This window comes from Cupressus sempervirens, chromosome 10, assembly GCF_028749045.1.
Source record: "Cupressus sempervirens isolate cs-2001-9-10 chromosome 10, ASM2874904v1, whole genome shotgun sequence".
In the NCBI taxonomy this organism is placed as follows: Eukaryota; Viridiplantae; Streptophyta; class Pinopsida; order Cupressales; family Cupressaceae; genus Cupressus; species Cupressus sempervirens.
Genome location: NC_143127.1, coordinates 81,490,913 through 81,515,229, shown reverse-complemented (window position 1 = coordinate 81,515,229; position 24,317 = coordinate 81,490,913). Strand labels below are relative to the sequence as shown.

Genomic DNA, 24,317 nt, shown 5'->3' with positions numbered 1-24,317 from the left:
GGTGAAGTAGCGATTGAGCTGGATTTTTGAGTTTTTCAGTCGCCTTCTATCTGCTGACATCATCATCAATCTGCATGCTCATTTGTTCAAAACTTATTCCTTCCATCCACTTGGCCGGATGGGTGGGCCCTCACCTGCACAAGGCTTCAAAAGCCTTTTCTTATTGGCACTACCTCCTTCTAATGCAAAAGTATTTAAAGACTTTAGAAATTCTACCCACGGTGAATGTAAGATAAAGTCCCATTGTTACCCTTTTGCTATCAGTGTCTTTTCTTTTCAACTGCTCAAGCTATTATTGATATTTGATCTGCGTGGGCTCTTACTGTGTGAAGCCTCTTTTTATGGATGTGGGCTTGCGTGGATTATCCTGTATTTAGGCATGGAGCTTCTTCTCATTATTTTTCCACCTCCTCTGCCTTTTGTGCTCTTTTCATAAATAGGTGTATACATAAACTCAAGACTGGAATCAAAACCATCAAAAGTCAATCAATATTCTTCTTCCTCAATGCCAATGATAAAAATAGGACTATTGTTTTCCAAAAATACAGGGACCTTCATTGCCTTTGGCATGATTTTATCCTACTCTGGCCTATGTTTTCAGCCTAGATACCTTTCATATGTCTGTGGCTTTGGCTCAACATGGAGCCTCCTCAAAATTTCCACAAGGTCTCTAGCTTTTATTAGCCGTGGGAGCTTTTAGTTGCTTGTAAACTAATTTCTTTCCTTTTTTATTGCCGTGTGGAGTCTCTTTTTGCTGACCTACGGCTGGCTTTCCTTTTAAATATGTTGATTCTTTTATTTGTTGCTTTCCCTGATCCTGGATGTGGGCTCTATGTTTTAAGATGAGTGGATTCTTTTTAAACATGCGTATACTACTCCAAATAATGGCGTGGAATGTTTTAAATTTGTGGAGATCTCCTTCTACATAATGCATGGATGCTTGTGGGCTTCCTTCATTGCATCGACTTGGATACATGGAGTTCTTTTTGTAAAACACATCTGCCCTCTTCTTAAAAATTTACATGCAAGATTACCACATTTTTGGAATTTCTTTTTGCCTTTGAAATGTAGAGTTGAATGAATAATCATCATAACCATCTCGCAAAGTTAAGAAAAAAAATTGCCCCTCAACCCAATAGGTTTGCCCTTTTGCAATAAAAATAATATTCCCCATAGCAACACTTGTCCTGTTGTCAAGTCATATTGTTAATGACCCTAACCTTCTTTTTATTCCAGAAAGGAAAGAAAAAAAAAGCTAGATTTTGACCCATACAAATATTGCAACTTTGAATGCAACTTTCAATCCCCAAACACTTAATAATCTGATAGGAGTCAGTCGGGCCTAGAGTGGGTCCGGCTAAAAAAAAAATTAGTTCTAAACAAATGAACCACAAAAATGACCCATTCATCATCCACTACTGAATTGAAACAAATTCAAATACTAAATAATCAAATAAGATTCATTTAAACTCCCTTTTGTAAATTGTCACTTTTGCACCAGGAGGTCTGTTGACTGGCCTTAAAAACTGACCCAAACCTCTGATCAAGCTTTGAAATCTAGTATACTGAATCTTTCTTTCACACACTTTCCGCTTGTCGAATCTCATCTCATGAAGAATTTAGAGTCAAAAGATATTGACCATCAAATTCACCTTCTCAGATTTACTTGCAAACAAACATGTCAGAAAACTATAAATTGGGTTCGAATTTGGCTTTGAAAACTGGGCAAATGGAAACTTGGGAAGATGAAAAATGGGGTGTTGGTTCTCTATCATGGTGACATTAAAAATCTATGATTTGGGATCGTGACAAATAACTGGGCGCAAATGGCGAGCGGTCAAAGTAGGCTACTTGGAATTAGCAGACTGGAAACACTGACAGAAAACATTTTTTGCAAATGGAATTGACCTGGGAAAGTATGCAAATGGATTTGTCATGACCTAAAAACTGACACACTTGGAGTATTTTCAGTGGACAACACAATGGTATAATCCATTCGATCTAAGCAATCACGGATCTCGAGTTATAACATCACAAACAGGGGTTCCAACAAATTTGCAAATGCTGACACCAGTAAGAAGATAAAAATTGTGTTTGGAATCGCGTTTGAAAACTGATCAAACGGATTTTTCATAAGATGAAACTTGAAACATAACAAGTTTCCTACATCTATAATGCAACACAAAAGGAAATTTAGCATTTTAGTCAACTGGGACAAAGATATAACTCATCAAATAGGGCTTCCCAGAATTATGTGCAAAGTGCATCAGCATGAAAACAATAACTAACCAACTTTGAGGGATTCAAATCCTAGCCAAACATACTCGAAACGACTCAAAATCTGAAACATAGGCTTTCAAATATGGACACTAGACATTCCCAAAGTGGTGAATCACAAAACATTTCTAGGTGTGAGATATTTAGATGTAAACATGTCCTCCTGTCACTGTTTGACACTTAAATGAAAAATGCAGATTTGACAAATGCTCAAAATAGGACTTCACGAAATAGCTTGGAATGTCAATTTAACTTCATGGAACATGTGGACATGTTGAGTGGAATGTGTTAGAAACATTAAACTCCTCATGGGTTTCAAAGGTATAGCCGGGTACATAGGCATCAAAAAGCGTTTATAGGGCTTAAATTTCTCAACAGTGCTCAAAATCAAGGCTACAATTTTGAGCACCAACACCCTTATCAGATTGCATGGTTTAAAAAGGGAAGTGAATTCATAGTAGATAAGAGGTACCTCGTTAAATTCTCCATAGGAAAGGTCTACAAGGATGATCTATGGTTTGATGTGATTTTGATGGATGCATGTCATGCCCTCTTGGGTTGTCCCTAGAAGTATGACAGAAAGGTTACTCATAATGGGGAAAAGAATACTTACACCTTCTAGAAGGATGGATCTAAGGTAGTCTTATTACTTCTAAAGGGTGATGGAAAAACTGAAAGTATGCTATTTTAAAAAGAACTTGTCAAGGAGATGAAAGTAACAGGGTATTGTTATGCATTGGTAGTACAAAAAGTGAAAGAGGAAGACTTGACTATACCACCAGAAGCAGTAGGAATGTTGGAAGAATATTCAAATGTTATCCCAGTGAATCCACCTAATTGACTTCCCCCAAAATGAGATATCCAACATCATATTGATCTTATTCTAGGAGAAAGTCTTCCCAATCAAGGGACATACAGAATGAGTTTGACATAACATGTAGAACTAGACAAATAAGTGATTGAGCTCATAAAAAAAGGCTTAGTACAGGAAAGCGTGAGCCCCTTTGCTCTACTCGCATTATTAACTCAAAAGAAAGATGGAACATGGAGGATGTGCATAGATAGTCAAGCCATCAATAGGATAACCATTAGGTATCATTTTCATATCCCACGTTTGGATGACATTATGGATGTTCTTGCTAGAGAAACATCTTTCTCTAAGATTGATCTACAAAGTGGGTACCATTAAATCCACATCCAAGAAGGGGATGATCGGAAAACATCTTTTAGAAATAGGGATGGGTTGCATGAATGGAAGGTTATGTTTTTTGGTTTATCCAATGCACCTAGTGCTTTATGAGACTCATGAACAATGTGTTGCATTCCTTCATTGGTAAGTTTGTAGTAGTTTATTTTGATGATATACTAGTTTTTAGTAAGGGAAGGGAAGAACATATGTAAAACCTAAGAGTCACATTAGGGGTACTGAGAAGAGAAAAGCTCTATTCTGATTTGAAAATGTGTAGGTTCATGCAAGCAAGCTAAGTTTTTCTAGGATTTGTCATTTATGCAGATGGTATCAAGATGGATCCAGAGAAAGTTCAAGCCATTCTTGAATGGTGTAGTCCACATTGTATCATCGAGGTGAGAAGTTTTCATGACTTGGCTACTTTCTATAGAAACTTCATTCATAGTTTTAGCATCATTGTAGCACCTATGATAGACTACACTAAGGGTCAGGAGTTTTCATGGACCAAAGAGGTTGAAGATAGTTTCCAATACCTAAGAAGAAGGTCACTGAAGCTCCAATACTAGCTCTACCAAATTTTGATAAAGTATTTGAAGTGAACTATAATGCCTCACATGTGGGCATTAGTGTTGTACTCAGCAAAGAAGGTAGGCCCATTGCCTTTTCTAGTGAAAAATTGAATGATGTGCGAAAGAAATATTCTATATATGATATTGAATTCAATGTAATTTTTCAAGCTTTGAGCCACTAGAAGCATTATCTAGTAGCCAAATAATTTGTGTTGTTTACATATCATATTGCTCTGAAATACTTAAATACACAAAAGAAATTGAACACTAGACATTGAAAGTGGGTCTCTTTCCTATAGGGGTTTACCTTTGTTCTAAAGCATAAATTAGGGAAATAGAATCAAGTTGTAGATATCTTGAGCAGGTGAGGTGTTCTTCTGATCATCATAGAAATAGAGGTGGTTGGCTTCAATGCAATCAAGGGCTTGTATGAATCTAATAATGACTTTTGGGAAGTTGTTGATTAGTTGAAGAATCTAGTACATGTTAGGAAAAAACCATGGACAGAAATAAAAAACTACATGCAAATATAACCAATAACAGAAAATAATAGAACACACAGAAATAAACACAAGGCACCAAGATTTAACGTGGTTCACCCAATCCACTTGGGGACTGATCAGGCTCCACACTAAACAACAATCTCCCACTTGGAGACTGATTTTGTAGCAATACAACTACCGCATGGGGCTCCCACTGGATCAAACCACCCTGGACTCTGTTGTTCTTTTATTCACATTTAGTCTAAAAGACCAACTGAAGCTGAAGAGGATTTCAGCTTCTCCCTTGTTACAACCTTTGTCAACATATCTCCTGGATTTTCATTGGTATGTATCTTCTCCAGCTTTAACTGTCCATCCTCCAAAACTGACCGAATGAAATGATACCGCAACTGTATGTGTTTGGTCTTAGAATGCAGAGTTGAATTCTTAGCAAGATGAATAGCACTCTGACTATCTGTGAACAAATAATTATCCTTCTGAGGATGTCCCAATTCTTCCAAGAAGAACTAAAGCCATATCATCTCTTTGGCTGCCTCTGTAGCAGCAACATACTCTGCCTCTGTAGTGGAGAGAGCATTAATCTTCTGTAGTCTAGAAACCCAGCTCACGGCTGCCCCACCAACAGTAAAGACATAACCTGTAGTACTCCGCCTGGTATCAATATCCCCAGCCAAATCTGAGTCAACATAGCCCTGTAAATCAGTAGTAGAGCCCCCAAAGTGTAAACACTTATTGGATGTTCCTCTCAAATATCTGAGAATCCACTTGACAGCATTCCAATGCTCAAAACATGGATGACTCATATACCTGCTAATGACTCCCACTGCATGTGCAATATCTGGCCTAGTGCATACCATAGCATACATCAAACTTCCTACAGCTGAAGCATAGGGTACCTTGGACATCTTATCCTCCTCTTCCTGTGTCTTGGGACACATCTCCTTAGTCAATTTCAAATGACCAGGTAAAGGTGTGTTGACAGCTTTAGCATTCTCCATAGAGAAACGTTGTAGCACCTTCTCAATATAATCAGCTTGAGATAGCATCAATGTTCTGTTCTTCCTATCTCTAAAAATCTTCATACCAAGGATTTGTTTTGCTGCCCCCAAATCCTTCATAGCAAATGCATGGGCTAATTGGCATTTCAGCCCCTTAATATGATCCATGTTAGACCCAGCTACAAGCATATCATCAACATATAAACATAAAATAATGTAGCTATCATCATCCAACCTCTTAAAATAAACACAGTAATCGGAATGAAACCTATTATATCCATGCTCATGCATAAAACTATCAAATTTCAGATACCATTGCCGAGGTGCTTGCTTCAAGCCATATAAACTTTTCTTCAATTTGCACACTAAGTTCTCCTTACCTTTGACCTCAAAACCCTGTGGCTGAGCCATATATATTTCTTCATCCAAATCACCATGAAGAAAGGCTGTTTTAACATCCATCTGCTCTAAATGCAAATCTTCAGTAGCCACAAGACTTAAAACAGTACGAATAGAAGTCATTTTAACAACAGGAGAAAATATCTCATCAAAATCAATTCCCTTTTTCTGTGCAAATCCTTTTACAACTAACCTGGCCTTAAATCTTTTCTTACCTCCTTCCTCTTCTTTCAACCTGTAAACTCATTTATTCTGTAAAGCCTTTTTACCTGCAGGCAACTTGCACAAATCCCATGTCTTATTTTTCAGCAAAGAGTCCATTTCATCTTTCATTGCAGACTCCCACTGAATCTTAGTATCCACCTGCACAGCTTCATCATAACTTTCAGGTTCACCAGCATCAGTAAGTAAAATAGAATACAAAGAGGGAGAAAACCTTTGTGGAGGTCTAATTGGCCTTGTTGACCATCTAACATTCACTGGTGTGTGTGGTATTTGTTGTTGCAGTTGTTGCACATCATGAGGAATGGCTGGAACATCAGCTTTTGGAGTATCATCCAGCACTACATAATCATCTTCTTTCTTCTCATGTTGCTGCAACAGATCTTTGTACAACACTTTTTCATTGAATATGACATCCCGGCTTCTTATAATTTTATGATTTTCAAAATCCCAAAGCCTACAGCCAAATTCATTAATGCCATATCCAACAAAGACACATTTCTTTGATTTAGCTTCTAGCTTGGTTCTATTTTCAGAGTCTATATGAGCAAAAGCTTCACAACCGAAGGTCTTGAGAAAAGAATAACTCACCTTCTTACCAGTCCATGCTTCCTCTGGAATACCATAGCCCAAAGGAGTAGAGGGACCTCTATTAATCCAATATACTGCAGTATTGACAGCCTCCGCCCACATGTGTAAGGGCAACCCAGCATGCAACCTCATGCTCCTTGCGCGCTCCATTATAGTCCTGTTCATGCGTTCAGCCACTCCATTTTCTTGTGGAGTCCTTGGAACAGTTTTTTGTCTACGAATACCATTAGTGGAGAAATAATCTTCAAATTCATGACTGCAATACTCACCACCATTATCAGATTTGAGACATTTTAATTTCTTACCAGTCTCATTTTCAACCAAGCATTTCCATTTCTTAAAAGTTTGAAATACATCAGATTTCTGTCTAAGGAAATAAACCCATACTTTTCTAGTTGCGTCATCAATAAATGTAACATAATAATGAGAGCCACCAAGGGAAGATACCTGAGCCGGTCCCCATACATCTGTATGCACAAGCTCTAATTTCTCCTTTTTGTTTTCCTTCCCTGTCTTTACAAAACTCACTCTCTTTTGTTTTCCATACACACAACTTTCACAAAAATCCATATTCACACATTTTAGACCTGGTAAAGCTTTCCTTGAATGAAGTACTTTCATACCTTTCTCACTCATGTGCCCAAGTCTATTGTGCCACAGCGCTGTATCAGAATCTACAGCAGCTATTTGTTCTCCCTGCCCAACTGCAGTAATTGTTCCTGAATATTCATTTTCTCTGAAACAATCAAAGTAGAAGGAACAATATGACCTGTACAAAGATATAAGGTGCCTACTTTCACACCTCTTGCTACTTCAAGAGAACCTTTTGAAACCTTCCAATTTTTATCATTAAAAGTAACTACACAACCCTCATCACCGAGTTGCCCTGCTGAAATTAAATTTCTACTTAGTTTTGGAACATGTCTTACCTCATGTAGTAGCCAATGATTCCCATTCTGCAACTTAATCTTAATTTTTCCCTTTCCAACAATCTGACAGGGTTCATTATCCCCCAAATAAACAAGCCCAAAATCCCCTTGGACATAATCAATGAAATAACCTCTATGAGGTGTAGCATGAAAAAAAGCACCAAAATTAAAACCCAAGAATCATCAACATTCTCTAAAGACAGAAGCAAAGCATCCTCTTCAGATTTGTTACTTACCACATTTTCCTCTTTGTCTCCATCTGATTTATCTCCTTCATTTTTCTTTCGAGTCCAGTAATCTTTCTTTTTGTGCCCTGGTTTCCCACAGTACCAGCAATCATTTGGTCCTCTCGATTGAGACCTCCTCCCCTTTGACTTTCCTCTTGATTTCCCACGATTTCCAGAGTTACTTCCTCTTTCAGTCGTTCTGCCCCTGCTTTGTGCATTTAAAGCACTTCCTGATGTAGATCCACCTGAGGATTTTCTACGAGTTTCCTCACTTAAAATAACACCGATCACATCATCATATTTTAGGGTACTAAATCCAAGAACAGAATTACTCACCGCCATTACCAAGTCATTCCAGCTTTCAGGCAAAGAACACAAAATCAAGAGAGCCCTAATTTCTTCATCAAAATTGATACCCACAGAAGATAATTGACTAGTAATAGTATTAAACTCATTTAAATGATCTGCAACAGATCCACCTTCTGCCATTTTCATATTAAATAAACGCTTCATGAGAAATACCTTATTTGAAGCGGAGGGCTTTTCATACAATGTCGCTAGGGTTTTCATCAAATCTTCTGTCGTCTTTGCTTTTGTAATATTAAATGCCACCGATGGTGCCAAGCATAACCGAATGCTTCCGAGTGCCTTTCTGTCCAAAAGATCCCATTCAGCCTCTGACATAGTTCCCTGATTCTTGGCTTTTCCTTCCAACGGCTTCCATAAATCCTTCTGATATAAATAATCTTCCATTTGCATCTTCCATAACTGGAAGTTCTGCCCATTAAACCTATCAACCCTCAACTTACCCTCATCTGCCATCGCTCCCACTCAACTGTGAGACTCCCACTTAACCGTGAGACTTTCCTGCAGAGGATAACTAAAAGACAACCTTGCTCTGATACCACTTGTTAGGAAAAAACTATGGACAGAAATAAAAAACTACATGCAAATATAACCAATAACAGAAAATAATAGAACACACAGAAATAAACACAAGGCACCAAGATTTAACGTGGTTCACCCAATCCCTGGGCTATGTCCACCAAACAGCAAGTCCAATCTTATTACAATCCAGTGATTACAACCTGATTACAATCTGTAATCCCTTACAGCTCAATACTGCCGCAAGAACCAATTTCGTATCACCACCTATATAAAATACCCAACCCTAAGCCCTTTTTATACAAGTATTAAACCGCTTTAGGGTTATAACATGTCGGCCATATGTCGGCCATAATATGTCGGCTACCATGTCGGCTACTTCCAAAAAAAAAAAATTCGGGGCGATGCCCCGAACCCCACTATTTATGAAGTATGTATAGTACTTTCCTGATCAGTCACCACAATCTAACAGTACATGGGCATGTAGTGTTGGAAATATTAAGAGGAGTAACTGATAGGGGAGGGGTGAATTAGTTACTACTAAAATAAATCCCATATTTCTTATATGTTAGTACAAAAAGAAAACTAAATATTATTGAAGCTCAGTAAACACATATAGAATGTTGTAACTTGATAAATGCTTGACATATAAACTTTAGATGTTATCTGTGATTACCATTACTTTAACTTAGTTGCAAACATATAAAAAATAGCTTGAACATAGTAGACACCAATATTTAATGTGGAAACCTAATTTGAAAAAAATCACCAATTGCAACTAGTTACTATTTTTCACTCTTCTAAAGTGAGTCCTGTTAGGAGCCAACCCTGTTAAAGGTTACAAAACGCACTATTAGGTGTGAACCTATTAAAGGATTTGATGACCCTATTAGGGGTGGCCTTGTTAGAGGACTTTAGACAATTCAATCGAGCTACCACCTTGTTAGAGGATTTGCAAATAGTTGTTAAGCCAACTCTGTTAACAGATTTAGATCACTGCTATAGTGGTTAGAGAGTAACAATGAGATGACTTGGTTTGAATGCAACTAATTTTTTTATTATAAATATTTGTTTTGGCTTGTACTTGATCCTTCCTGGTTGAACATAGCTTTGCTGCTCCACAAGGATATTCTGCCTATCCTTCAAATTCGCTTCCTCTTCTCATCATTAAATCTTCAATAACATCTTCTTACTTTCTCACACACTTTGAAATCACAACTTGACCTTATACTTATATCTCCCACTTTGTCAAGTCAGCTCAAATATAACTTAGAATAATTAATATTCATTAACTTAGTCGGCTAGAATCAATAGATAAATCAATTAAGCTTAATATGCCAAAATAAGAAAATCCTTCGTTAGCTAACCCAAGTAGAAACTAACTCAGAAACAATTTCTTTTGTTAACCAACAAGAGCTCGGTTAACACTCCAAACTCATGAAAATATTTTGGTAATCGAGTGAGCTCAGTTAGCATTGGTTCCATCCAACTTTCCTTCATTAACCAAGTGAGCTCGGTTAACACTCATCTTCTACATATTTTCCTTTGACACCCAAGTGAACTCAGTAGACACTACCTTCTTTTTTAGGAAAACACAGGAATGTTCGGTAGGCATAGAAAATTTTCTTCACTACCTGAGTGAGGACAGAATATACTAATTGATAATGATATGAAATTTGTGTAACATCAAAGACAACACACAATTAATCAATTATATCCAACAATCTCCCTCTTTGGCATTGATGGCAACACAACATGTCATAGCACAATGAAATTTTGGGTTGGTTCTTGAAAACTCCCTCTGTCAGTATGAACTCTTTCTTTCATTGGATTCTGTCTATAACAACTGCTACCAAGTTCATTCAAAACTTTCTCCCTCTTATAACAAACTTCTTCTTTGGAAAACTTCCCCCTTTTTGGTTCCTTACTTTATTCTGGTTCCAAAATTTTCTCAAAGATATGACAGTAAACTTCTCCCTCTTTGACAACACATGCCAAAGACAATAATTTTGCAAATACCAATGTACCTTAAGTATTGATTCATTTTCAATATGACCTTGCTAATTTTGCACCAATTGATTGATCTTCAATAGGTATTGTTTGATGCATCACTAAACTTCATTTAGTGAATTTAAGATAGGGGAATGACCCCTAGCTTACCTCTTATATATAGATATGCATCCTTAGGTAATGGCTAGGTGAATATGTTTTTTATTCCAATCTAACTTTTTTTTCTTGCACCAATTCTCTTAAGAAGTGATATTTTATTGCAATGTGCTTTGTTTTGGTATCCATGACTAGATTTTTTGATATGTTAATTGCACTGGAGTTATCACAATATATGACTATTGGATCCTTGATCTCTATCTTCATTCCTTCCAACAATTGTTTGAACCAAACAATGTTAGAACAATTAATTGTTGCTACTACATATTCTACCTCTTTTGTGGATTGAGATGTACAACTTTTCTGCTTGCTTGTCCAAGACACTAGTCTTTTACCAAGAAAGAATGCTCCACCACTAGTGCTTTTTCTATCATCAATACTTCCTGCCCAATCAACATCACTAAATAATTTCAAGTCCAAATTGCCTCAAAGTTTATACCATAAACCATAGTCTTCAATACTTTTAAGATATCTCACGATTCTCTTGATTTCCATCATGTGATTTTCCTTAGGATTTGCTGAGAATCTTGCCACTATTCCAATTGGTAGAGCAATATTAGGCCTTTTGTGTACTACATACTACAATTTTCCAATCATTGATACGTATGTGGTCTGATCTACTTCTTTGGAATCATCATTTTTGGAGAGCTTATGTCTAGCAGACATAGGAGTTCCAACTAGTCTTGAATCTTCCATTCCAAATTTCTTCAGTATCTCCTTGATATACTTAGATTGAGTGATGTAGATACCATTTTATTCTATTGTATTTGCAATCCAACAAAGAATTTTATCTAATCAAACATGGACATCTCAAATTCTCTACTTATTTCTTCTGAAAATGCTTTGCACAAGTCATCATTTCTTGTAAATGGAGTATCATCAACAAATATTTCTACCAACACAATCTTCTTGTGTGGTCCTTCCTTGATATATAGACTACTGCTATCATTTTTCCTTTGAAAACCAATCTATACCAAACAATTATGAAGTCTTTCATACCAAGCTCTGGGTGCTTGCTTGAGACCATAAAATGTTTTGTGTAACTTGAAAACCATGTCTCTTTTGCTAGGATCTAAAAAACCTTCTGGTTGTTCAATGTAGAGTTCTTTTGACTAATAGTTTTTTCTTTTGAAACTAGTCTTTCCCATCTTACGAATTTGGCAATTCTTGCATATACCCATGTCAGGTTTCTTCAAACTAGGAATACCTCTTACTCTTTTATCTTTTCTTATCTTAACCAGATTATCAAAGTTTACATGGCATAACCTTTTGTTTCACAACTAGCTTTCCTCTACTTGAGCAATAAAACATGAACAGTCTTTGAGATCAAGATAAAATAGATTACCTTTTGTTTGCTTGCCAGATCTAAATAGATTTCCTTTTCCATCCAGTAGTTTTGCTTGTCCATTCATGAATTCTACCTTGAATCTAATGTTATTCAATTGTGCCACACTTAGTAGATTATGTTTTGGTTCTTCAACCCAATAAGCATTGTCACATAAAATTTCTTTTGTCAATGAAATACATCCTTTTCCTTTTATGTTACAAGGTTCATTGTTTCCAAATCACACACTGCCTCCATCATAATATTCCATGTGCTCAAATTTTGTTGTGTCTCCAATCATATGATGTGAACAACCATGGTCAATAATCCATATATCATTTTTGCTAACATGAGAGATAAGTATCATCTTATCTTCTTCATCATTAGATTCATCTTTCACAACAATATATATCATTTCATCTTCACTATTATCAGAATCTTTAGCTATAAAATAAGATTTCTTACCCTTGTCCTTGTAGTTCTTGTAGTTCTTGGAGTCCTTCTTGCCTTTATGCCTATTGCTTTTCTTCTTATCCTTGATTTCCTTATTTTGACACCTAGCAACAATGTGACCAACTTCTTCACAAGAAAAGCAGATCAGAGGAGCTTTACCTTTGTACTTTCCTCTGCCTTTGGAATACTTCATTACGAGTAGGGATTCAACAACTTCAAGATCACTATCTAAACTTTCTTTTGATGTTCCTTCTTCCTCACTTCCTAATAGACTAGACTTTGATTTCTTACCCTTTTCTTTGAGTGAGAGTTTAGCTTTAAAAGCATATCCAATAACCTTTCAACTAGGAACATAGTTATCAAAGTTATCTAACTCAAAAGTTGTCAATCTTCCAACTAGAGCATCCAAAGATATTTTATTATTTGGATCACATCTCATTTATTGAATAGAAGATACTCTAATTGCATAAATAGGAAGAAGAGTTCTAAGTGCCTTGCTTACAACTATTTTCTTTTCAATGTCTCCTCTAGATGCTTTGATTGCACTTACACTGGCCTTGATTCTTTCCACATATTTTGCAATGTTTTTGTCTTCTCTCATTCTCATTTGGTCAAATTGTCCTCTAAGGCTTTTTGATTTGGCTCTTCTTACATTATCATCTCCTCCATAGATATCTTTCAATTTGGTCCATATTGTATGAGCAATTTTGAAATCCTTTACCTCATCAAATTCATCATAACTGAGAGCAGATGCAATATCAATCATCATGATATTATGATTCTTCTATTCAAAAATATCTTTGATTGATAATGTTCTAGTGGGAGTTTTGTACTTAGCATCAAGATATTTGCAACCTAAATCACTAATAGTAGCCAAGTGTCACCTCATAAGTCCTTGCCATGCTACAAAATTGTCTTTATTCAACTTGGAAATATCTCTTTTGTAAGACATCCTGATCTTTAGCTTAGGTCCTTGAAACCTTCTCTGCAAGCACCAAAAGCTCTGATTCCAATTGTTGGAAATATTAAGATGAGTAACTAAGAGGGGAGGGGTGAAATAGTTACTACTAAAATAAATCCCAAATCCCTTAAATGTTAGTACAAAAAGAAAACTAAATATTGTTGAAGCTTGGTAAACACATCCAGAATGTTGTAACTCGGTAAATGCTTGACATATAAACTTTAGATGTTATCTATGATTATCATTACTTTAACTTAGTTGTAAACACATAAAAAATAGCTTGAATACAGTAGACACCAAGATTTAACATGGAAATCCAATTTGGTAAAAAATCACCAATTGCAACTAGTTACTATTTTTCACTCTTCTAAAGCGAGCCCTATTAGAAGCCAACCCTATTAAAGGTTACAAAACAAACTATTAGATGTGACCCTTTTAAAGGATTTGATCACCCTGTTAGGAGTGGCCTTGTTAGAGGTCTTTAAATAATTCAATAGAACTGCCACCTTGTCAAAGGATTTGCAAATAGCTATTAAGCCAACTCTGTTAAGAGATTTAGATCACTGCTACAATGGTTAGAGAGTAACAATCAGGTGGCCTAATTTGAATGCAACTAATTTTATGATTATAGATCTCTATTCTAGCTTGTAATTTATCCTTCTTGATCAAATATAGCTTTGCTACTCCATAAGGAAATTCACTTCCTCTTCTCATCATTAGATCTTCAATAACATCTCCTTACTTTCTCACACACTTTGAAATCACAATTTGACCTTATACTTATATCTTCCACTTTGTCAAGTAAGCTCAAATATAACTTAGAATAGTTAATATTTATCACCTTAGTTGGTTGGAATCAATAGATAAATCAATTAAGCTTAATATGTCAAAATAAGAAAATCCATCATTAGCTAACCTAGCTCGATAGAAACTAACTCAAAAATAAGTTCCTTTGTTAACCAACAGGAGCTTGGTTAACACTACAAACTCGTGAAAATCTTTTGGCAACCGAGTGATCTCGATTAGCACTATTTCCATCCAACTTTTCTTCATTAACTGAGTGAGCTCGGTTAACACTCATCTTCTGTATATTTTCCTTTGATACCCGAGCGAACTCGGTAGACACTACCTTCTCAACTAAGCAAACACAAGAATGCTTGGTAGACACAGAAAATTGTCTTTGTTGCCTGAGTGAGCTTGACATATACTGACTGATAATGATATGGCATTTGTGTAACATCAAAGACAACACATAATTAATCAATTGTATCCAACATGCAGACAATATTCAATGCTAGTATCTAATGCAAGACGGTTACTTATTCAAGGGGAAGTAGTTGTGCGTTCCTATAGGCTCAATGCAGGAGAATATTATTAGCTTGAATTTTATAGTAGTGGTATGGATGGGAATTTTGGGAAGGATAAAACAATAGCTTTGGTGGTAAATAATACTACTAGCTAACGATGAAGCAAGATATCACCAGGTTTGTGGAAAGGTGTCAAATTTTTCAAGTACCCAAAGGGCACTCCTAGAACATCAGATTGTAAATGTCATTACCAATACCAGCAAGACCATGGATAGAATTTAGTATGGATTTTGTATTGGGACTGCCACATACGCAGTGAGGTAATGATTCTATCTTTGCAGTTGTAGACAAATTCTCAAAAATGGCTAATTTCATTTCTTGTAAGAAAGCTAGTGATGCTACTAGGGTGGCCGAGTTATTCTTTTCTAAAATAGTGAGATTGCATGGGGTTCCAAAAATGATCACCTCTAATCGAGATACTATGTTCTTGAATCATTTCTGGAGGACCTTATGGAAGGAGATGGGTACAAAGTTACAGTTCAGTAGTGCTTACCATCCACAAGTTGATGGACAAACATAAGTTTTCAATCACAATTTGGGTAATTTGTTGCAATTTATTGTTGGAGAGAAGCCCAAACAATGGGATTTGGCATTTACCTAGGCAAAATTTTCTTATAATAGCTCAGTGAATAGGCCAACTAGTAAGTCACCATTTCAAGTTGTTTTTTATTATAATCCTCAAGGTGTTCTCAATTTGGTGTAGCTTCCCTTGGGTGACAGAGTTAGTGATGATGGAGAAGCCTTTGTAGAGAAGCTCTACTAGTTGGAGGAAGATGTGAGATAGAAGTTGCAAGACAACAATGAGTAGTCCAAAGCTTCCACAGATGCTACTCAAAGCTATCAGCTTTTTAGTTTTGGTGAACTAGTGATGGTTTATCTCAAAAAGAAGAGGTTTCCTATCGGGACTAATCATAAATTGAAATATAAGAAAATTGGTCCCTACAAGATTCTAAAGAAAATTAATGATAATGCTTACGAGGTAGAGCTCCCCAGTGGTCTTGATATATCTCTTGTGTTTAATATTTTTGATTTATATACTTTTCCATTGTGATGATGCCTCTATTGAAAAGGAGGATGTGGTTGACTGGACACACACCATCCCCATCAAGAAATGGGAAAAGGTTGCACAAATTCTAGACAAGAAGACTATTTAGACTTGCCAAGGTGACTACAACAAATATCTCGTGCAGTAGGAAGGGTTGGCACCGACAGATAGCACCTGGATTACATAATGGGATTTGTAGAAGGTAGATGAGCCTAAATGGAAGTAGTTTCAGGATTGGAACTTGTAGGAGTTGCATTCATTTCAAGTAGGGGAGAATGATGCAAGGGCATCCATAGGTTAAGGTTCTTAACTTAGATGTGATTTTTGGTCGAGATTTACTTTCAAAGCTCATAACTTTTGACTCATATGTGGTTTTTGGCTAAAAATTTATAGGGAGTTGTGTAAGGAGGAGTTATTTGGATTGTCGATCGAGCTTAGCTTGATAGGTAGCCGATTCAACATTATTCAAGAGCCTGAAATATCATCTTGACCTCCAAATTTGACTTTTCATATTTTTTCCAATTTTTTTAGAAAGTTGTTTTTGTAATAAATCCAAAATCATATTTTTGATTTTGTTGATTAGTTGGAAATTCATCTTTCCTTAGTTGGGGGCTTTTCTTGGGAAAAATCGAGATTCATAGGATGGGTTTTGGAAATTGCTAAAAATGGAAAAATCCATTTTTCTAGAAAATTTTCCAAATATGGTAATTTTCACAATTGCAATAAGTAGTTTTTTTTTTCTTTCATTGTAGAGGCAGAGTAGAGTTGTGAAAGTCTAATGAAGAATTATGGCATTTTGAAACTTATGTATTGTGTCATTTTCTGAGTTCTAAATTAGAAATCTTTTGAGATATACAATTACAACATTGTTAATAGTAACCACAAAATTGTATTTGTCTCTCACTAAAACACATACATCCAAACCAATACAACCTTTTGGATATAAGAGTATAACACTAGAGCATTGTTAAACATTATGTTCACATGAGATCACATGATACATATATTTATTATATGGTTCTAAAGGTTTAGTACACAACCTCAATAGACTATAGTGTTTAAGCAACCATAAACACCTTCAGAACATAATGTTTGGCATCAACAACAATAGAAAAGCAAACATATATTTTGAAAACTTATACACAATGAAACCAATGTGTATGTAAAATTTATGTGTCAATTTTATTAGTAATTATTAATTATTATTTATATTGAGAATAAGCCAAGGTACTCTAACCATGGAACAATAAGTAATTTTCAACAACTACACATTTATTTTTTATTCTTCCCTCTCTTTTTAAAGTTTTATTATTCTAATTGCACTTTGTTTAAAATAAAATATCTTAGTGCACTCAAAACGTATAACTTAATGATATCGACTTTGTTTAAAATAAAATATCTTAGTGCACTCAAAATGTATAACTTAATGATATAATTAACTCAGAACTAGCTAAATTAATTACTAAGTATCTTGTAGTAACAAGGAGTACGACTTTGCATCATTTGTTAAAACTTGACATGGTAAAGTCCATTTACATCATCTTCTATATTATATTGTATCTAATACAATGACCTATCTACAAGTGACATTCTTGTGTGAATTCAACTAATGACATCACCACATCTAGATCTCAATATCACTTGTCCCTAGATATTTATATATATCTCTAGATCTATTATTCGTGATCTTAAATTAGAAACTTGTGGGTGTGGCCTAGACCAAGTATTTTTTTAGCCACAAATTTAAAACTTGAGACGTAGTATTTGGATTCTTTAAAAAAATCATCAAATCTCTTGTTATTAGTATTATTATTTATATATTTAAGGATGTTTATTTATTTATTTTTAGATCATCTCTAGGAGTTATCTAGAAATGTTGGAATGTGAAATAAATATCTAGGTTAGAGAACTTAAGAACACCTAAATAATATCAATTAAGTAAAGCATATTAATAGGTACACATATGGAATGAATGCTAACCAATCTAGAGGGAGATAGTGATTAGATGGAAAGGTGTGATTATTAAGCATTACAAAGAAATTTGATCATAGAAGACATGTCTTATCCAATGTAACTCTTAATTTGTAAAACATAGACACACACACACGCGTGTGTGTGTGTGTGTGTGTGTAAATATGTATACATATACATAGAGAGAGAGAGAGAGAGAGAGAGAGAGAGAGAGAGAGAGAGAGAGAGAGAGAGAGAGAGAGAGAGAGAGAGAGAGAGCATATAAACAAGGACATAAACAAAAACATATAAAGGGCGACATATGAGTAATTGACCCATAAATATGTATAAGACTCAAAATTGTAGTTGATACTAAGAAACCACAACCAATCCAATTAAGATAGTCATGTCATCTATTGAATTTTAAAATGAGGTATTTAAGAATATATGTTAATAAGTATTTCTACATGGCATACATGTGGAGATATATAATTACTAACAATGGTTGTTAGTATTAAATACAATTTATAATGCTACCATTAGGAATAAGAATATAAGAACTCCAAATATATCATTATAATAAGACTAAGCTTGGGATGTAATTAATTCTCATATATTATTAAAAATATACTTGAGTTTATAATACTATTATTACAAATAATTACTAATAGGATATCTCTAGCATTGTTATTTGATCTATGGTAAGAGGTGTATAATGTTACCAAGGAGGAGCTTGTATAAATCCAAGTTAAAGTGGTTTACCCAATAGAGGGTAGGGGTCAATGATCCATAAATATTGGTGAAATGGACTTGGACGTGTAAAATTTGAAGGAGTCCTTAGCTGGTATATACACAACTTGGTTAACATCTATACCCTCCAGTCCACAAATCAAATGATAATAACATCGGATATGTTGGAAAGATAATTACTTTCTACTCTAAAACTTAGAGTGTAGAGAAACCTATAACATCAAAATGACTCAATTATGTAGTGTTCTTGTCCAAACCTAGTAGGGGACATTACAATGTGATCCACACACAAGATCAAAAATACAAGCATATCCCAATAGTCCATGTCAAATTGTCATAACACATTTCTAGATCCAAACAACTAAATTGAACTCTAACACTAGATGATATAGTTTATGGATCAGGTTGAGCAATTTTTGGATGACCAAAGAATGCCACAACCTAGACCAAAACCTAATACCATTTGCATAACTAGATCAACACATCTTCAACCTTGATTTCTAGAGCATAAACCTTTTGAAATGTATAATTACAACATTGTTAAATTGTATTTGTCTCTCACTAAAACACGTACATCCAAAACATGTATCACCTTTTGGATAAAGGAGTATAACACTCGAGAACTATTAAACATTATCTTGACATGAGAGCACATGATACATATATTTCTTCTATTGTTCTATAGGTCAAGTACACAACCTTATGTCTCCAAGTATAGCATACTTTCATAGTACCACAATGTTTAAGCAACCATAAGCACCTTCAAAACCTAATGTTTGGCATCAATGACAATAAACAACCAAACATTTATTTTCAAAACTTGTATATAGTGACACCATTGTATATGTAAAATTTATGTGTCAATTTTATTAGTAATTAAATTTGTTATTATTTAAACTGAGTATAAGCAAAAGGTAATTTTTGACAACTACACATTTATTGTTTATTCTTCTCTCCCTTTTTAAAGTTTTCTTATTCTAATTGCACTATATATAGACTTTGTTTAAAATAAAATATCTTGGTGCACTCAAAACATATAGCTTAACCAAATGATTAACTCATAACCAACTAAATCAATTTCTAAATATCTTGTAGTAAAAAGGACTACAACTTTGCATCATTTGTTAAAACTTGACATGGTAAAGTATATTTTCGTCCACTTCTATATTATAGTCTCCTTAATACAATGACCTATCTACAAGCAACATCTTGTGTGAATTCAACTAATGACATCACCACATCTAGATCTTATTATCACTCATCCCTAGAGATTTATCTATATCTCTAGATCTATTATTCATGGACTTAAATTGGAAACTTGTGGGTGTGGCCTAGACCAAGTATTTTTTTAGCCACAAATTTAAAACTTAAGATTTTAGTATTTGGATTATATAAAAAATTTCCACCACATTTCTTGTTATTGGTATTATTATTTATATATTTAAGGATGTTTATTAATTCATTTTGAGATCATTTGTAAGAGTTATCTAGAAATGTTGGAATCTAAAATTAACATTTGGGTAAGAGAGTTTAAGAACAACACAAATTTGTATGATCTACTTATGACATCATCTTAGACATCATTGATTATTATCTTCAATATTTCCCTTAGATCTTAAAGTTGATCTACAAGGAGTTCGATTAAGGAGAACATTAGCTTTGTGATTCAATGGATTCCCCTAATCCTTACTTGATTCAAAGATGAAAGATCAAGAAATACCAACTTTATCTAGTCAATATTTGCAAATTTTGTTCCACAACTTATATTCAAAATTGTTCATTAGACCAGTGAAATGATATTTCTAATTTGAATCAAAATTCTACATTAGATTCAAATTTATCATTATAACAATCATATAAATTAACCAAAGTGAAATACTATACTTAATTGACATATTTTAAAGCATTAATTTAAACAAACTCTAAATCTCTAATATTTTTAAACTAAATTAATTTTTATCATCCTCAAAATTACTTTTCATCTTTAAATTCTAACAGAATTTATAATTTTGAATCACTTGATTAATTACAATATTAATTTTATTCATCAAGCCTACCGTATTTGTCTATTTCAATTGCAAAATTCTTTTGATTATATCATTTGTCCATAAGCTTTTTCCTATAAACTTTCAAATAAAAATAAATAAATAAAATATTGTCACCTCATATTTTTGAATTGTCCAAATTATCTCCTTATTGCTTTTAAAAAAATTGTATGACAGCAAAAGCCTTAATTGAGAGATTCATATTGCTTACGAAGAAACTACTCCACCACAAAAGCTAAAACTACACCACCATAAAAGCTAAGTTTTGTAAGCGACATTTATCTACTAACCACACTGAAGGGACGGGAAAGCAAAGGAGAAAATATTAAATACAACTATTACGTCATAGGAAGTCAAAAGCACACGCATTTCTACTATCTTCTAGAAGCGTTTAATTTTTTAATTTCTTTCCCTTCAAAATTTAGGCTTCCAACCTTTTTAATTATATATTTTAGCATTTGATTTAATAATAGAAGTTTAATTTGTTGGCTTTCTATTGTATAGAGTTTTTTTTATTCCTAAATATTCAAAATATAATATATCAATAATTTATAATAATAAAAGAGAGCTTTTAGATTTAACTTTGAAACAATATTTTGTGATAATAATTTAAATTATAATAATATTAGAAATTAATATGATGTTTTAATATATTATTAATAATAAAGAATATTATTTATTTAGAAATTATTCTATTATTTGGTTTTAAAAAATCATATTAGCAGGCTAGTTTTAAGTTTTAGTTTAGAATCATTGAATTTTATTTATATTATTTATTTATCTTTAATTAAAATTTTGATTATTAATATTAATTTTTTTTTAATAATATCATTATTAAAAAATATTATTTATTTTTCATACTTTTTAATTAAAATTATAACTAAAGAAATTTTGAACATTTCTAAGAACTTCTATCGCACAAAATGTAATAATTACATTCTTTAAAATTTTGAATTTCAAAGAATAAAAAAAAAATTAGCAACCTTCAAGAAATAAGAATGGGTAATGTAGAATGGATATATTTCTAAGCAAAGTTTGAAGAACCTTCGCTATTCAATAGCAAAATTAAATTTATACTAAAAAGCTTTGTTTGTCATATTATTATTGCGATGGTGTCAACCTTCCTACAAGTCAAGAAATCTTATCCTTGAGTAGAACATTCAATAATAATAATACGACCTATAAATCATGATAAAAAAAAATCCTAACATATATTATCATTTTATATATAAAACATAATTATACTCACTAATACAAACTACTTTTCAATAATTTGAATACTTCTTCATATAAATTACTCATTATTTGCATTAATAAATAATTTGAAACGTTTTAAATATTATTGCAAAACATATAATACAATCAAATTATTAATATAGATTGTAATTGCCTCTCTAATCTTTTCTATATATATCAAAGTAGAAAACAACTTTATATTGGTTAGGTATTCTTACCTACAAACATTGACCTTATTGGCATTGAAAGAGTCACAGCTTACATGACAGAATAGAACAGAATAAAAAACCAAATATTCCCAAATTTAATATTGAAGCCGGCTAAGAAGTTCCAGAGCAAAATACCTACGAATCACAGAGCAATTAATTTATTACTCAGAAACAAAAACAAAATTAGTACCCTGTTCGATCTTGACCCGCTCCTTGCCCATTTCAATATTCATGATTTGTTACAGAGTTTCTCTTTAGACTGGTAACCAGAAATTCCCCCTTTATATTTTCCCCCATTTTTCTTCAATTGCTACTGCAAAACCTTGAAAATATGGCGCCTAGAACAACTAGCGGCAAATTTAGTGGCTCCAGATTTTCATACAGTGAGATGATGCTAGTGTTAATGGTGATGATGTTGATAAAGATCGGAGCAGCGCAAAACGATTCGAGTTCCTGCATAAATTCGATCGTGCCCTGTGCAAGTTATTTGAACGCCACAACGAAACCCCCGGATTCGTGCTGCCTTCCTTTGCTCAACGTTATAAAAACAGATCAGCAGTGCCTCTGTAATCTTCTGAACAGCAGCCTCCCCGCGCAATTCAACATCAACGTCACTCAAGCCTTAAATATTCCTCGCCTCTGCGGCGACACAAATGTTACAGTTAATTCTTGTTCCAACGGTCTGTAGATTTCAAGCTGCCTGAATCCATTTTTCTTTGCATTTCTACTGTTTTTTATTTTCATTTCCTCTGTTTTTATTTTCAATCGGATGATCTATTTGTGAAATAACAGTTACTGCGACTGCGCCTTCCGCTTCTACCACGCCTTCTGGTACCACTCCTTCAGGTAAAATTATATTTAGAAACATCAAATTTTGGCAGTTTATATGTTGAATTGAGTTGTGAGATTTTTCAGAAATGTTGATGTGAAAATCTCGTAAATATGAGTATACATGTTGATATGAAAATCGTAGAATTGAATCTTAAAATAGCGCTTGTTAAAATTATATTCAGAAACATCAAATTTATACATGTTGATATGAAAATCGTAGAATTGAATCTTAAAATAGCGCTTGTTAAAATTATATTCAGAAACATCAAATTTACACGTTCCATACCGAATGAGTTCTATTTTATAAGATTTATCTAAGATTTTTAAAAATATTACGAAAAAATCTTTTACAAATTGAATCCAGAGATTATACTTGTTGAAAATATATCGTTTAACTTAATTGAAGGCCTTCTACGAGTCAGGAATTTTTATTTTTCCTTCTGGTTTGTAATCGTTTGATTTGTGGATTTGAAAAATTTAGGGCCTGCTGAAAGCGGTGATGCAAACGGCGTAGGCGCAACTTATTTGCAAATATTGTTGCCTCTGCTGGGTGTCTTTTTTCTTGGCGGATTCAATTCAGTTCCCTGAATCTGTCTACAATAGTGGTGCAGAAGAAGATTACAGTTCGTTTCGATTTTCTTCTTCTTACTAGTCTAGATAAATTTATTGTACTGCTCTATTCTCATACAATTCTCCTGGATGCTTTATGGGACCAGGATAAATCTGATACATTCAAATATCATCATAGAAATTTGGACTCGCTTTTAAATTTTGAATAGATAAATTAGGAAAAATCTGATATTATAATGTAGTAGATGGTATTATTTGTTCACTCTATAGATTATTGAATAAATTTTTGAGTACAAAATTGTTACTGTTTCGTATTTTATATCTTTTGGATCTTTCATAATGTCTTAAAATTTTGAAGTTTGTGTTTTTAATAAAATTTATGAAATCAATTATTTAATTTAAGAAATATTTATAAAAATTAAAAATTAATATTTTTAAGAACAAAACAGAAAATCAAAAACTAAGGGATTGTTTTTTCAAATATTTAAGAAAAAGGGAAAGGGTAAAATCACATAAATTTGCAATTCATGCTATCTCACTTAAATTATTAAAATAAATTACTTAACTAATTTAAATAATGTGTATGCTTGTTTAGAATAAATACATCTAAAGTAACAAAAA

The 24,317-nt window shown here is 33.7% G+C and overlaps 1 protein-coding gene across 1 annotated transcript; it reads left to right on the top strand.

The window, feature by feature from the left end:
* Positions 1–22,285: 22,285 nt before the first annotated feature.
* LOC149532674 (non-specific lipid transfer protein GPI-anchored 15-like) lies at positions 22,286–24,010 on the top strand. Its single transcript, XM_089805588.1, has 3 exons — positions 22,286–22,975; positions 23,088–23,141; positions 23,608–24,010. Exons 1-3 carry the CDS (start codon positions 22,627–22,629, stop codon positions 23,712–23,714), a joined length of 510 nt encoding a protein of 169 aa, XP_089661714.1. The 5' UTR covers positions 22,286–22,626; the 3' UTR covers positions 23,715–24,010.
* Positions 24,011–24,317: the final 307 nt, after the last annotated feature.

Bases quoted from the DNA above. Each gene is read 5' to 3' on its own strand.
- LOC149532674 (XM_089805588.1), top strand. From the start codon at position 22,627: ATGGCGCCTAGAACAACTAGCGGCAAATTTAGTGGCTCCAGATTTTCA. The intron at 22,976-23,087 runs GTCTGTAGATTT...GTGAAATAACAG, and splicing joins AGTTAATTCTTGTTCCAACG to TTACTGCGACTGCGCCTTCC. The intron at 23,142-23,607 runs GTAAAATTATAT...TGAAAAATTTAG, and splicing joins TTCTGGTACCACTCCTTCAG to GGCCTGCTGAAAGCGGTGAT.